The sequence below is a fragment of the Notechis scutatus genome, chromosome 9 (genome assembly GCF_049901735.1).
Source record: "Notechis scutatus isolate UNSWTSFEM ecotype Mainland chromosome 9, rNotScu1.2, whole genome shotgun sequence".
Lineage (NCBI taxonomy): Eukaryota > Metazoa > Chordata > Lepidosauria > Squamata > Elapidae > Notechis > Notechis scutatus.
Window position 1 is genome coordinate 1,817,280 of NC_142017.1, and position 15,807 is coordinate 1,833,086.

At 45.0% G+C, this 15,807-nt stretch overlaps 1 protein-coding gene across 1 annotated transcript in view; it reads right to left on the reverse strand.

The window, feature by feature from the left end:
- Window positions 1–15,061, reverse strand: part of CIBAR2 (CBY1 interacting BAR domain containing 2) — a 15,949-nt gene extending 888 nt beyond the window's left edge. The window contains exons 1-8 of the mRNA XM_026689773.2: window positions 14,926–15,061; window positions 12,080–12,314; window positions 10,969–11,037; window positions 9,899–10,000; window positions 5,358–5,363; window positions 3,626–3,730; window positions 2,155–2,268; window positions 1,364–1,468 (exon numbers count right to left, since the gene is read on the reverse strand). Of these exons, the coding sequence (XP_026545558.1) occupies window positions 1,364–1,468; window positions 2,155–2,268; window positions 3,626–3,730; window positions 5,358–5,363; window positions 9,899–10,000; window positions 10,969–11,037; window positions 12,080–12,314; window positions 14,926–14,945 (756 nt within the window). The 5' untranslated portion in view covers window positions 14,946–15,061. The remainder of the gene's footprint in view (window positions 1–1,363; window positions 1,469–2,154; window positions 2,269–3,625; window positions 3,731–5,357; window positions 5,364–9,898; window positions 10,001–10,968; window positions 11,038–12,079; window positions 12,315–14,925) is intronic.
- Between the last annotated feature and the right edge of the window lie 746 nt (window positions 15,062–15,807).

Genomic DNA, 15,807 nt, shown 5'->3' on the forward strand with positions numbered 1-15,807 from the left:
GAAGCCAGCATCTTAGATCCCAAATTTAGACCTCTTTCCCTCCACCCAAACCTGGTTTTGCAACCTAAGACCTAGTTGCCCAACCATGAATCAAAGCCTGGGCCCTTTCTGAAGTTAAAATCCCGCCATTTTGCAGGCGTGTCCTTCTCCTGCGGTGGGAAAGGGGCCTGTTTTCCTACCTCAGACTTGGCGCCCCTGAGGACTTCTTTGGAGTTTGCCTCAGTGGAGATTTTGGGGTTCAGGGAGTTGTTGGAGGGACGTAATTGTGGGGGGACTTTCCAGTGGACGCCCCACCTTCCGCTGCTGTGAAGCAGCCCTGCTTTCTTTCCCCCATTCGCCCCATGTGGAAAAAGTCCTCTGAGGGGAAAAAAAAATCACCTCAGGATGGCTTCTCTTAGGATCCCATGGAAACGTGGGGAGTCCCGTTTAGTCCTGAAGAGGGAAAACTAAAGTCCTGATTCCTTCCATCCAAATGAATCAGAGTGGGTTAAAAAAAAAACCCAAAAGTATTTTTCTTCGCACAACCCCACCCTTAATTTGGGTGGAACAATGCTGGCTTGGAAGCCTCAATCCTGGGTCTACTCGGGAGCAAGCATTGGCTTCTAGTAGGCCTTCTTGCCAATCATCCTTTGATGAGCAGCAGCTGGGTGGAGACCAGAAAACCTGCTCCAAGCAAGCCACCAACATTTGTCAGAGCTGCTCTCTTCATTCTTTAGGCTGCATTTCTTGGTCGGGACCTAAGACTGTGGATGATGGTTTGTTTCCTGGCTCTGCCTCTTGTTCCTTGCCCTTTGGGGTGACAGTTGACTCCTTTCCTTCCATAACTCCCTTTTGCCCTCTGGGTTTCTTTCCTGTGGCCCACAGAACAAGGTAGTTTATGTAGGCTGGACCTAGTCTTCTTGTCCCAAAAGTGCTTTTCCAAGAGGCAACGGGACACTCTGGTTTTTCTTTGAAGACATTTCGCTTCTCCTCCAAGAAGCTTCTTCAGCTCTGAAGAAGCAGCTCTGAAGAAGAGCTGAAGAAGCTTCTTGGAGGAGAAGCGAAATGTCTTCAAAGAAAAGCAAAGAAAGTCCCATTGCCTCTTGAAAAAGCACCTTTGGGACAACCATGACCTAGAAGACTGAGAATCTCCATAGACCCCTAGTCTTCTTGAACCTAACAGATAACAGATAATCAGAGTTGGGAGGGACCTTGTAGGTCATCTAGTCCAACCCCCCGCCCAAGCGGGAGACCCTACACCATTTGAGTTGATTGTCCTTGGAATGCCAAAATCCGTCCTTCTGCCCTTTCCTGGGGAGTTTTCTTTCCCCATAGTCCTTCCTCATCCAAGCCAGGTTTAGGCAACCAGGTTGTCCTTCCTTACCTGTGCTCCTCTGGACCATGGAAGGCTGGAGATTGGGTTGGTGGCAGTGGCTGGCTTGGAGTCGGGGAACCTTCCGGAAGCAAGTTGTATTTTTGCTCTGAAGTCCTGTCAAGGCAAGAATTTCATTTTGAGGAGGCCAGCAGACCGGTTGGAGGGATAGAATCCCACTTTTGAACCCTGGGGAATTCTGGGAGTTGAAGTCCACATATCTTAAGAGTGGCCAAGATTGAGTTACACTGATCTATATGTTGGGAAGAGGTTAAAAACCACCCAATAAAGCTGAATAGTTTGGCTATATTGACTACATGCTTGAACCTATAACCAGGGGTGGGCTTCAAATTTTTTTTAGCAAGGGGCTCTCTGCCCTAATGACTGGCTGGGTGGGCGTGGCTGGGTGGTCATGTGATTGGGTGGTCATGGCTAGGTGGTCATGTGACTCGATAGGTGTGGCCAACTCAACGACACTTCTTTGCCCTAATTACCTAAAAAAAGATATATACCAAAAAGTTGTTTATTATTTCGTGCATTATTTTAATACTTAAATAAAAGACTGGGTGAAGCCAGGCTTAATAGCAGTGACTATGAGAGGGATCTTGGAGTCTTAGTGGAGTTTCTGGTGAGTTATGTGATTCTTGGGGCTTCTTGCGAACAATGCAAACCAGAATGGCTCCCCTTTTGTGCAAATGTTGGCGATGGAAGCTTAGCCAGGTGCCTTTGTGCTGTTGCAGGATTTATGCCAAAGCCCACAAATGGACACCACCCAGCCTCTGTGTTTTCCCACCGCTCGGTACCTCCAAATCTTTTTCTGCATCGTAATTTTCCAGAGTTTGGAATGCTTGGGAATAAACCTCCAGAGCTTTTGCATGGAACGCCATCTCGATGCCGGTGAAATCCAAGAAGATCTTCTGCAAGGTAAGGAAGCAGCAGAGCAACGAAATGTGAGTCTTGATTGTCTTTTTAATTCTCCTAACAGTTTTTTTGTAAACAGTTTCTTTGGCATATTTGGAAGCGTCCTGTTTTCTCAGCCTCATAAGAACTGGTCTGAATAAGTCACTTGGGACATGTAATTTTCATGTGAAGTTTGACGAGCGAAAATTGAAAACCCCAAATGTCTTCTCCATAACGGAATATACATTTGTTCTAGCTTGATGTTACTGTAACTGTGAGGTCAAAATTACAGCCTCCAAAAGGAAGAAAGCAAATTACAGAAAAATATAAATCTCTTTCTTTCTTTCTTTCTTTCTTTCTTTCTTTCTTTCTTTCTTTCTTTCTTTCTTTCTTTCTTTCTTTCTTTCTTTCTTCTTTCTTTCTTTCTTTCTTTCTTTCTCTCTCTCTCTCTCTCTCTCTCCTTCCTTCCTTCCTTCCTTCCTTCCTTCCCTCCCTCCCTCCCTCCCTCCCTCCTTTCTTTCTTTCTTTCCTTCCTTCCTTCCTTCCTTCCTTCCTTCCTTCCTTCCTTCCTTCCTTCCTTCCTTCCTTCCTTCCTTCCTTCCTTCCTTCCTTCCTTCCTTCCTTCCTTCCTTCCTCCTCTTGTCTGTCTTTCTGTGCCTGTCTGTCTGTCTATCTATCTATCTATCTATCTATCTATCTATCTATCTATCTATCTATCTATCTATCCATCCATCCATCCATCTATCCATCCATCCATCCAAGTACTACATAGATAGTACTTATAGAGAACACATGTATATAGTTCCTCTTTTCAATTTCTAACTTGCAAATTGACAAGTTTCCTTTAGCAGTTTTTCTCAGTGAAGTGAAGCTGAATATTGAATTTTGTATTCATTTTTTTCCAGCAATAGTCAAATCCAATAGTAATCAAGCATTGCAGTATTTATGAAGGGGTCAATACATTTAGGTTAATTATAACAATATGGATTTTTTTCAGTTTTTATGTGAGACCTCCCACAGTGGCAGTTTTTGTTGCATTATATTATGTTCCATTCTAATCCTTTGCAGAAGACAATAAAAGGATGTTTTATAAGCTGCCCAGAGTAATTTTGGAGTTGGGCACTCTTAATCAAGAAATTTTAAAAAAATAAAAAAATGATGATAATTTAAAACAAATAGGATTCCTCTAGGTCTGTTTGCTTGATGTAGTTTGCAGTTTTAAAATGTAGCTCTCTGTGGTTATATTGCGCATTTTCACAAGGTTCTACTCAGCCTCACCTGAACATGCTTTCATTGGGGAAAAAATTGGGATCTTAGTCTCCGCCAACAGCACAAATGATTCAAAGCTTTTGAAGCAGCTCCTAAACAGATTACCTGGATATCTTTTAACTTCTGCTTCTGGAACTCATCTACAGTCTCTTCGAGCTGTTGAGTCGTCCGACTTGCATCCAGTGAAGCTTTGTGCGCCTGAGACTCAACCTGGCCAAAAAAGGGGTGGAACATGGATGAGATGGTTGCCCGGAACCCAGGGAGATATTTATGGGGAAGGTGCATCACATCAAGCGCCGCTTTCCCCATCAATGGTACTGAGCAAGATGGAAGAGGAACACGTCTTCCGAACATCTCGCTAGATACGAGTAGTTAATTTGGTACAAGGAAGCACCTCAAGGGCCTTGGCCCTGTCTCCTTCTGTGACGGGTCAAAAGCTTGATCTGAGGACATCCGACAGCTAGGCCTTTTGAGAGCTTCATAAGGAGCTTCCTCACATCATACAGGGAAGCAGTTTCTTTGGCGTGGTTTCAACAGGACCAGAGGTGGGATTCAGCAGGTTCTGACCAGTTCTGGAGAACCAGTAGCGGAAATTGTGAGTAGTTTAGAGAACTGGCCAATACCGCCTCTGACTGGCCCCGCCAACCCCATCTATCCTCTGTTTCCCATTGAGTCCCAGCTGATCGGCTGGGTCTCCTTTGGTTGCCCTGCACAGGAGAATGGAGCTGGAAAGCAGGTTAGTGGGGTGGGAAGGGAATGGGATTTTGTAGTGTATTCTTTCCCCTGCCACGCCCACCAACTCATGCCCATAGAACTGGTAGTAAAAAAATTTTGAATCCCACTACTGGTTTCAACAGGACTACATCACTTTGAACGACTCTGGTTTGTTCTTAGAATATTGATGAGAATTGCTCTATCTTTATTTTGGACTGCAGTGAAAGGAATACAGTACATGTTATTTCCAATTCTGAGCATAACTGGTGTCATTTTGTATGTATGGTTTGAAACAGAAGCTTGAGGGAATTCTGGATCAAATGTCACTTACCCCAGGATGGTCAGTCAGTCAGTTGGTCAGTCTGTCTCTCTGGTCTGTTTGTCTGTCTATCTATTTATCTATCCATCTATCATCTCTCTTGCTGCAGTTTGATTTGAGGGTTGTCCATTAGACAAGCCATGATGGTCTGTGTCACATAGAACACAGAGCTTTACAAAGTAACGTGACTCACTATTCATGACGCTCTCCACATTGTGGATTAGGAGGGGGTCAACTCAGCCTGTATCTCCTCCTTAACTCATGAATTTACAGGAACAATGGAAGGTATCAGAGGGTGGACACATTTCCTGGGCCCTCATACAACATCTGGAGAAAATGTGTAGAAGACATACTTTGTAAGAGCACAGTTAAACTACTTTGCTTTAGCTCCCGAAGTTCCTGAAAGAAAGGCAAATGCTTTTTATGGATCGATTTGAATTTAAGACTTAGTAACTTGAGGTGTCTTTTGGCCAAGCCTTCTCCACCCTGGTAGCCCTCTTAGAAATTATGTCTGGAAATATATTGAAAATCCCCATATCTAAAAGGAGCATAAAGTTATGGAAGAATGACATCATCTGCCTTATCTGGGGGTCTTTTGGCATGTCTCCTTATTGGAGAAGCGTTTTCAAAAAAAGAAATAGTTGAACTTCTCTTGTGAATATACCCTTGTGGAAACACTGTGTCCAGTAGACATTTATTCTGGAGAGCAGCTCTTGTATCAAGACGATCTCCACTTGTGTCTTTATTTTAACAATACTGAGTCTGGGTCTTTGGTGGCCATTTACAAGAAAAGAAACCCCTTACCTGTGACTGAAGGTGGTAGTCAAGGCAAAACATTGAACAGGAAACAGAACCTTTTTTCATAGTAGCCGTTCTGGCTGTGATGGAGTCCATCTTACCAAGGCTTGGCTAAGCCATTGCTAAAATAAATGGCTTCTTTGGAACAAAATGATACATCGTGCTTTGCAGTATGCTGGTTCTTTCAGGTAGCTCGTAAGACTGATCTTTGAGGAGAGCAAGAAAGACTAGATCAGAAACCGTCTAGTAGCAGTCCTCCAGAGTCCATTTTGGGGTAACACTACCTTTGAACTTGGCGTCTGGACTCTCTGAACTAAAACGGATAACATTTATCAAGTTACACAGAGCTTGGCCGTTCGGTAACTTCAACACGAGGGGGCAGCCGTGTCCATGAATCCGTCGCAGAGCCTTCAGGAAGATTTGTCTGTTGAGCTTGGGTGGAGAAACAGCAGGAAGAGACATTTCTGGGGTGGGGGAGGCAGAAGGAGGATTAGAAGGTGGGTAGGTCATCTGATCAAGGATAGTCTGAAGGTTGGAGCACATCTGGGTCATTGAGACCCCGAAAAAAATAGTCTCCGAGATGCTCAGGTTGACTGTTTTCATCTCTTGGCGAGGGGAAACATTTGGTGAAAGGAAAGCAAAACCACATTTTGAAGAAAGGAAACGAGGGGCTGTAATTGTGTGGGCGTGTGGCTCCATCTGGCTGTCTACAGACTTTGTCAAAACATGGGAATGAATCCCAGAGTGAGCAGATTCAGAGCCCACAGGCAAAACTTTCTCTGAAAGTCCAGAAATGCTGGATGCTCCTTGCAGGGTTTTTTAGAATTATGGGGGCACCCAATTTTGTCCCCGAAGACCAAGATGAGCTTGGTAACTTAAAGTTCATCTTGGTAACGATTCCTCTGTGGAGGAAGGAGCCAAAAGAGGAGATGTGGCTGAAAAATTGGAACCGGTATTCCAGGATCTGTGAGAATGGGATGGAAGGAGGCCGATTTATCTGCTCCTGAGAATATGATGGTGAAGGTGAAGATGATGGTGAAGATGAAGGTTTTAGGAAACTACGATACAAAAGGATAGAAGCTCAGGGAAAGAAGACAGGAAGAGATTCTGGGATGGTTCCCCACTGTCTCCTGGGGAGGAGGAAGGAAGGAAGGAAGGAAGGAAGGAAGGAAGGAAGGAAGGAAGGAAGGAAGGAAGGAAGGAAGGAAGGAAGGAAGGAAGGAAGGAAAGGAAGGAAGGGAAGGGAAGGAAGGGGAAGGAAGGAAGGAAGGAAGGAAGGAAGGAAGGAAGGAAGGAAGGAAGGAAAGGGAAGGAAGGAAGGAAGGAAGGAAGGAAGGAAGGAAGGAAGGAAGGAAGGAAGGAAGGAAGGAAAGGAAGGAAGGAAGGAAGGAAGGAAGGAAGGAAGGAAGGAAGGAAGGAAGGAAGGAAGGAAGGAAAGGGGAAGGAAGGAAGGAAGGAAGGAAGGAAAGGAAGGAAGGAAGGAAGGAAGGAAGGAAAGGGACAGAAGGAAGGAAGGAAGGAAGGAAGGAAGGAAGGAAGGAAGGAAAGGGAAGGAAGGAAGGAAGGAAGGAAGGAAGGGGAAGGAAGGAAGGAAGGAAGGAAGGAAGGGAAGGAAGGAAGGAAGGAAGGAAGGAAGGAAGGAAGGAAGGAAAGGGAAGGAAGGAAGGGAAGGAAGGAAGGAAGGAAGGAAGGAAGGAAGGAAGGAAGGAAGGAAAGGGAAGGAAGGGAAGGAAGGGAAGGGAAGGGAAGACTTGCAAGATCCCCTTATTGTAGCCTGGTGTTTCCCAACTTCAGCAACTTTTAAGGTGTGAGCACCATGCTGGCTGGGGAATTCTGGGAGTTGTGGTCCCCACATCCTAAAGTTGGAGAACACTCAATAAATGTTTAATCAAATAGAATCCAAGCCTTGCTCTTGAGGCCATTCCTGATCTGGTCTATCTCACCAAGCTGCTAGATTGGCCCTAGAAAAAGAGAACATGCTGGTTTATCAGGTGTTCGCTCCTTTCCCATCCAATAACGATGGATGATCCATGCCATCACCTGTCTCCCTCCCTGCTCTACCGATCTCCAGGTGTCTTTCTCCCTTTCCCTGTGTTGTTATTTATTTATTCATGCCCCTTTGCTTTGTACAACTCAAGACAGGCGTACTTAATCCTCCCTCCTCTCCTGCTTTTCCCCACAACAGGCAGGTGTTGTGTTGTTGAGGGGTTGAGAGCAAGGGGCTAGCCCTGAAGTTAAGCACCTGCCTTTCCTGACCAGAGGAGAAACAGAATTCACCCCCTCCTGATTTCTAATCCGGCATCTTCACCACTAGCACCAAATTAGTTCCTACAGCTGCTTGACCTGTTCTGCCCCCCCCTCCAAAGGATTTTCCCAAAGGACTTGCTTTTCAGAGCTGCCACCTTTAATTTTGCTCCCTCCCTCCCTCCGTGTCTGTTACTACAGCGATTTGGTTCTTCAATATCCCGCTTAAAATATCTGCAGGAAGACGCATGATAAAAAAAGATTTATTTTTTTTAATCTCTCAGGATTATCTTGTGGTGTCTTTCCCCAGCAAGATCTTATTTCCCCTCCCCGTAGGTTTAATATGTCATGAAAGAAGGTGACTGCCATTCTCGCTGGCATTTTAAAGGTGTGGATGCTAAGAAGCTGTTTTGATGTCAATCGCAGGCCCCGAGGAATTTGCAGGAAAATCTTAAGGTTTTTAATCACTCTGAAGGTGAAAAGGGGACATTTTGATTGGTTTTGCAAAAACAGGCTTGGAGATAGATGTTAGGAAAACAACTAGGGTTTGGGAGGGGTTATCTTCAGTTACCTCTCTCTTTTATACGTGCTTAAAAATCTCTTTCTGAGCCTTCTGCATACATAAAAAGGTTTCCTGGTCTCAGCCTAATAACGATATTCGCCGGCTAAAATCTAGAACAGCAATAAGCATCTGACTTCACTAGGATTCTGTAGCATATTTTTAATTTCTTGTTTTAGCTTTGCAGCCCTGCGATACATAAACATGGGGTGGGGGAAATATTTAATTTGCATCGAGGTGTAAACGTATTTAATTTTGCATTTCAAATTAGAATGCAAATCCAAAACCTAGTTAACGTGCGGATTTAGGCTTCCTCAAAGTATAACTGCTTGGTTCAACATAATATATTGTAATGTGATGTGCGCAAGGAAAGGTTGCAAAAAATGCATGTATTTATGAAAAGCATTCCTGTAGAGGAAATGACGGATGTAATTTGAATCGCCAGGCAACATTGCAAGCAAAAAACACCCCAAGCAGTTTGGAAAAGGTGAACCAAGGTGCACACATTATTGTGTGAAGTTTAAGAAAGATCTGGCCAATTCAGACGTGGAGCAGAATTACTTGACAATATTTGCAAAAAACCGAGAAACTAAAACTGACAGCTTGCCCATCTGTGAGTAAGGTTTGGCACCTCTGGGTATTAAACTATGTCCCTGTGGTTTTTCACTCGGCTTCTCAGGGCTGCTGGTAGCAATCTAGAGAAATTAATTGTCTATTGGCATTCCTCGTTTGAGCGATATTTCCCCCGTGCATGTCTGTTTCCAATCTTTTCGGCTGCTTTGTGGAGAGTTTTCGGAAGAAATCATTTTGGTAACACAAACCTCCCTTGGCCCAAAAAAAAAAAAAACCCAAACACCACCAAACTTGGGAAAATCGGAATTCGATGATCGTGGGAGATTGGGGTACATTTGGCCCCTGGGGTCCAATGGGGGAATTCCACACTGGGGCTGGTTGCTGGATTGATGGCAGACTCCACCTCCCCTCCCCTTCCTCTCTGCTCTCTACCCTTCCATCTTTTGGGGTTATCATATTGATATACAGGTAGTCCTCCACTTAGGACCATAATTGAGCCTGGTTGGTAAGCGAGACAGTCGTTAAGTGAGTTTTGCCCCATTTTATGATCTTCCTTGCCACAGTTGTTCAAGGAATCATTGCAGTTGTTAAGTTAAGTGAATCTGACTTCTCCATAACTTTGCAGTGGGATCCTGCGACTATCATAAATATGAATTAGTTGCCAAGCGTCCAAATTTTCATGACATGAACAGGATTCTGCATCAGTCATAAATGTGAAAAACAGTAATAGGCCAATTTTTCCAGTGCCGTTGTAATTTTGGTCATTAAATGAACTATTGTAAGTCAAGGACTACCTGCGTTATTCTCCTTGTGTTCCTTTTAATTGTCTATTTCATGGGTTTAATTATTTTACGTCTGCTTCTGTTTTATTTTCTTCCTTTTCATTATTCTAAGCCACCTAGAGAGCCCCATGGTGAGATAGTTGGCAAATAAATTTAATAAATAAATAGGTGTTTCTCAGCTTTGGCAGTTTGAAGATAATATGGAACTTCAACTCCACGAATTCCCCAGCCAGCATAGCATAGCATAGCACAGCGTAGCTGGCTGGGGAATTCTGGGAATTGGAAGTCCACACATCTTCAAAGGTTGAGAAACACTGGAATAAATAACGGTAAATACATTTCCAGAAGCCAAAGGAGAAATTGACTCAATTATGTTCAGCCAAGGATACAATCATATGTTGATTGGAGGGCGACTTGTGTCTGGTTTTCTCCAGCTTTTCTAGCTGCTTTATTTCAATCTTCCGGGCTTTGCTGAATTTTTTAATCTCGGCCTGTCGAAGGCAAGGAAGAAAAAACTGTTTGGCCCCGAAGAACTGAAAACATTTTATGCAGCTCAATATATCTGAGTGGCATCTTTGCAGATGGACAAGTTGGTCGCACCTGGTTTGTAAGCCCAGGCTTTGCAGTTTGCTGGGTTGTGTGAATTCAATCAGCTATGGTTGATTCAAGAAAAGCGGTGAAGAGAACCATGGTAAGAAAAGAACCATGGTTTGAAGTGTAGGGGCAAAAGTCAATTAAAAGTACATATTCCATAGAAGAGAAGATTTGTAGCTCAGGGTTCAAGGACTGTGGGGTCCTTGGTGCTCTCTGAGCTAGCTTGTTTTCTTGCAGATGTTTCATTATCCAAACTAGGGAACATCATCAGTGTTAGAAAGGAGTGGGTATGTAGGGAGGAGGAGGAGGAGGAGGAGGAGGAGGAGGAGGAGGAGGAGGAGGAGGAGGAGGATCATGGGGTCCTTGATGCTCTCTGTACTTAGTAGTTTTCTTGCAGATGTTTTATGACCCAACTAGGGAATATCATCAATGCTAGGAAGCAGTGAGGTGTGAGGAAAGGAGCACTGTGTGGTCCTTTAGTGTTCTCTGTCCTTGGTTCTTTTCTTGCAGATGTTTCATGACCTGATGAGTTACCTAGTTTGGATCATGAAACATCTGCAAGAAAACAGCCAAGCTCAGAGATCACCAAGGACCCCATAGTCTTCCTCATCCTCCTCTCCACAAACCTCACTCCTTTTAGTGATGATGCTATTACCCAGTTGGGTTATGAAACATCTGCAATAAAACAAGTTCAATGAGCATCAAGAACATACATATTTCATCATTATCACTTCTCCATCCTTGGACCTCCTGATTAAGCAGGATGGGGAAAATGCCCTGAATGATACATCCAGCTCAGCTCTCTTGTTCTGCTGTTGCCAGCTCAGTGCAGGGGTGCTAAAAAAAAGGGAGATGAATTGCTTACCTTGGCTTGTTTGATGAGCACTCCGTACACCTTGAGAGGCTCAACCACCTTCTGTTCCAGCCGCTCCACCTAAATGAGAAATTGTGTTGGCCACTATTCAAAGGTCACTGTAAAGAAACAGTTTGGCAGTTGGCTCGCAGCTCCCCTCTGCACTGCAGCTTGCTACTTAACAGCTGGACTCCAGATGTGTCATGCCCAAGATTGGCTGGGAACTTTGGGAATTGTGGTCAGAACAGTCTAAAGTCACATTGCTCAACCCTGGCCACTTTAAGATGGTGGACTTCAACTCCCAGAATCCCCCAGCCATGCTGAGTGGGGAATTCTGGGAGTTGAAGTCCACAAAATCTTAAAAGTTGCCAAGGTTGGACATCCCTGATCTAGAGCCATATTGTTCAACATGGGCTACTTTAAGATGGGTGGACTTCAACTCCCAGAATGCTAGGAAGGGAAGATAGGATCACAAACCAGGGATTAGCAGAACTCTTTTCTAGAGTGATCTTTCTGGGATAACTACTTTTGCACCCCAGTTTTGTAATCATCCACCCCTTGATGGAAACAGGATGCACCCTTGGAGAAATGCAGGCAGGCAGAAATCATTGGAGCCCTTTCATCATCCCCTAAAATAAATCAACATCCCTCCATCCCATGTCCTAACCCTATTGATCCTTTCCTTTTTGCAGAGGCCAAATATTTCTTTAGGGCTGGGGTCCCCAAACTTGGCAACTTTAAGACTTGTGGAGTTCGACTCCCAAAATTGCTGGCTGGAGAACTCTGGGAGCCAAAGTCCCCAAGTCTTAAAATGGTCAAGTTTGGGGACCTCTACTTTAGGGGCTAAGACGTGGTGCTCCTGGGTGTGACGTACAGAATGGATGTTGTGGGTTTGAGCTCCAAGATTGGCTCTGATTTGGTTGCAAATGTTTTGTCCCCATTTGGGGAGACATCTTCAGTGCACTTTGGGTTTACACCAAAGAATCTCCTGGAATGGGGACGAAACGTTGGCAACCAAATTGGAGCCAAACTCAGAGCTCAAACCCACAACAGAACTTCCAACCCGAGCTACTAATATTCAAGGACCTTTCAGTACACAAGGGGTTTCTATCGCCACATTCACCTCCGCTTGCCTGTAGTCCTGCACTTTGGCCAGGTCCTCGGCGAAATTCTTCACCGTTGTTCGCAGTTCAGGATTCTCTGTGTTGGCATAGTCGATGAGCTTTTTCACCAAAATATCAGACTTGTCCCGAAGTTTGGCAGTCTTGCGGGTGTAGGCCGCCATCAGGCTGCAGAAGCTGCCAAAGTATTTCTCGGCGTTGGCAATTGTGTTCTCCATGATCTGCACTTGGGTGTCTCTAGAACAAAGGAACAAGAGGTAATTTTTTTTAAGCTTAGGTTTCCCTGAAACAAGAAGTGATTTCTTTTTTTAAAAAAATCTCCGTTATCCATCAAACATCTGAAAGCTGAAACTTTCTGTTGGTAAGCAAGACAGTCATTAAGTGAGTTTTGTCCCATTTTACTTTCTTGTCACAGTTGTTAAGTTAATTTCTGCAGCTGTTAAGTTAATCACATGGTTGTTAAGTGAACCTGGCTTCCCCATTGTCTTATCAGAAGGTTGCAAAAGGGGGTTAACGTGACCTCCCCCCGGGACACTGAAACCATCATAAATATGAGTCCGTGGCCAAGCAGCCAAATTTTGATCACGTGACCATGGGGATGCTACGTCATATAAGTGTGAAAAACGGCCATCAGTCACTTTCTTCAGTGCTGCTGTAACCGAACAGTCACTAAATTAACTGTTGTAAGGCAAGGACTAACTGTATTCATTCATTCATTCATTCATTCATTCATTCATTTATTTATTTATTTATTTATTCATTCATTCATCCATTCATTCATTCATTCATTCTTTCACTTTATATGCCGCCCACCTCAATAGCAAGATTCTTGTAGAGTTACTGTTCTGACCCAGGCTTCATCAAACGTAATTAATCACAAACTTGTTTTAAAAGCAAAACCTAGTTTATTGCAACGCTGGGGATTGTTTTCATTCCCAGCCAAAACTAATCTTAAACAGTCCCCAAGATAAGCACCCACCTTTCAGTTCTGTGGAATGCAGCCAAAAACAGAAGTATCCAATTGACTAGAAAGGAAACCAACCGAAGTACCAGAAAAAAAACCAACCAAAGTTCACAGAGCTTCAAGGAAGACTCAGAATCTATTGAATGACTTTGCTTCCTGAAAAGGTGTTGTCATTGAGGTCTGACTTTTATCCCTTATGGCAGGGGTCCCCAACTGCCGGTCCGCGGACCGGTACCGGGCCGCGGAACAAGCCTTACCGGGCCGCTGGTTGCTGGGCGCCGCCATCTTTTTTGGTAAAAAAGCAATTTTTCGTCAAAAAGATGGCTGCGCTAGCGCTCGTGAGCTTTTCGGGTAGAAAGCCATTTCTACCCGAAAAAGCTCACCAAGCGCTAGCGCCGCCATTTTTTTTGACGAAAAAATCGCTTCCGGTGATGTCACCGGAAGTGATTTTTCGTAAAAAAAAAATGGCGGCGCCCAGCTGACGCCGGAACCGGGCCGCGGCGCCCAGCTGACGCCGGAACCGGGCCGCGGCGTCGAAAAGGTTGGGGATCCCTGCCTTATGGGACGGGCAATCACCTCCCAGATTTACTCCCAAGTCACCTCTTTTGTCTCAGCTGCTCTTGCCTTCTAGCAGCTCTGTGCACACGCGCACAGGAAACAGGCTCCCGTTGTTCCTCTGCCTTGCTGCTGCCAGACTCTGGAGGCAGCACCCCACTCCCAGGTGGTCCTGGCCCCATCTCTGCATTGGATGCAGGACCCTCATCCGAGTCCTTGGACTGGTCCCCTTTCTTCCCCACTGTCTGTTTCTGCTGCTGGCTGCCACAACAGTTACACATTTTTCACTTGAGACGGAGGCTGGCATGGCAAGTCAAGACCAGGCAACGGATTGTTGGTGAAAGCAGAGAAATGCATGAGAAATTGGACACTGGCCACACAGCAGGAAGACTGGGGCTGCCAGATGTCCATGGACCATCCATGGAGAATCCCTGATCTAGAAGTAGATCCGAATGAAATCCCTCCTGCTTTCAGATCTCCTGTAGATGGTTTCCTCCAGATGTGGCTTATCCTGCCGCCCTCTGGAGGGGAGCCATGAAGACAGCTTTGAGGTGGGGGGGAGCTGTGGGACACATCTGGATTCAATTGACTACCAGGTGGATGCTTTGTTATGGAGGCAAGTGGTTTTTAATAGCTGCAGAATTTCCAAACAGTGGACGGTGTATCCATGGGTCAAGACGAAAGAGCTTTGACCTTCTGTCAGGTATAAGAGCTGTGGTGGCGCAGAGGTGAGAATGCGGTATTGCAGGCTAATTCTGCTGACTGCCAGCAGTTCGATCCTGACTGGCTCAAGGTTGACTCAGCCTTCCATCCTTCCAAGTAAAATAAGTATTCAGATTGTTGGGGCCAATAGACTGACTCTTAAACCGCTTAGAGAGAATTGTAAAGCATTGTGAAGCAGTATATATCTAAGTGCTCTTGCTATTTTTTTCTTGTGCCCTTGTGCACACTTAGACAAGCTCCCACCCCAGTGAATTAAACCCGCAACATATTTTTTTTTTTTGCAACTCACGCTTTTCCCTCTGAATCGCCATCCCCCAAATCATGCACTAGTCTTGTTGGCTTCACACCTGTTCTTCTCTCCTTGTGGTTGTCCCAGGGCAGAAGTTAAATTCTTAGCTCCCTTGGGGCAGATCTCAATCACTTATTGTCTCCATCGATACTGCTCTTTTAAGTAATAAAGGCACCAGAGTGACTCCCACCAGGGCTTCAGCCTCCCACCGTCAGATCCTCTTGCTTGCACAGAAAATTCTGCATCTCCAACAAGCAACGCTTAAGCCTGTTTTGCAAGAGGGAGTAGTTCCAATTAGAGTAAACCCCTTGCCTTACCTGAAAAGAATGACGTTCATGATTGCAGGGGAACTTAGCTGGCCTCCTCAGTCTTTGCAGCCGTGAAACACGGTGAACGGAGAGCTGCACCCTTGTCTTCTCAGGTGCTGCTCCTGACCTGGTTGGTATGGCAACCCCATCAACAAAGATCTCCCCAAGGGAAAGGGAGGGGCTTCCTGGTTTCCATGGATCACAGATTCTTGAAGGCAGATCATTTATGAAGCTGGGCTTGACTGAATATTTGTTTAAGCCAGGGCACCACGTGGATCGACCCTGTTTTTGTTGTTGTTGTTGTTGTTCTGCTTGACTTTGTCTGCCGTTGACCAATATGAGAGTTCCATCTTGGTTCCCTTTTGTGGGTTGTGTTCCACATGGCCTCCTGTGTTGGGCAATCCACACACACACACACACACACACACAGCATCGATCCAGCCTGCATGTACACATCCTCCAAAATCAGTCGAAGCAGAAAGTGTTTTAAACCCCATCTACAAAAGGATTGCTCTGCGTTGCTGATATCTTTGGGCAGAAAGTCCCAGGGAATGCTTATAGCTGCAGAGTGAAAGTTCTGGTTGCTGATGTGGGTTTTCCACATCTTAAATTCAGCATCTTAGAGAAAACGGGGGCCTGTTCCTTCTTGATTCTGTGAGTTGCAGAAATCCCAGCCTGTTTGGTTTTCAGCAACACAATCCGAGGATTGTTTGTATGTGCCTGGGGAGATTCTATCTTCAAACATCTTAGAAACATACTTTTAAAAAAAATTGTCTGGTTTATAAAGCAAACAGTTAGGACATACCCTTTGTGGGCAATTAGACTCCTGGAAACAACCGAGGGCAAATTCGGAGGGAAGCCACCAGTTTACTGTGGTTATCCACTCAAAAC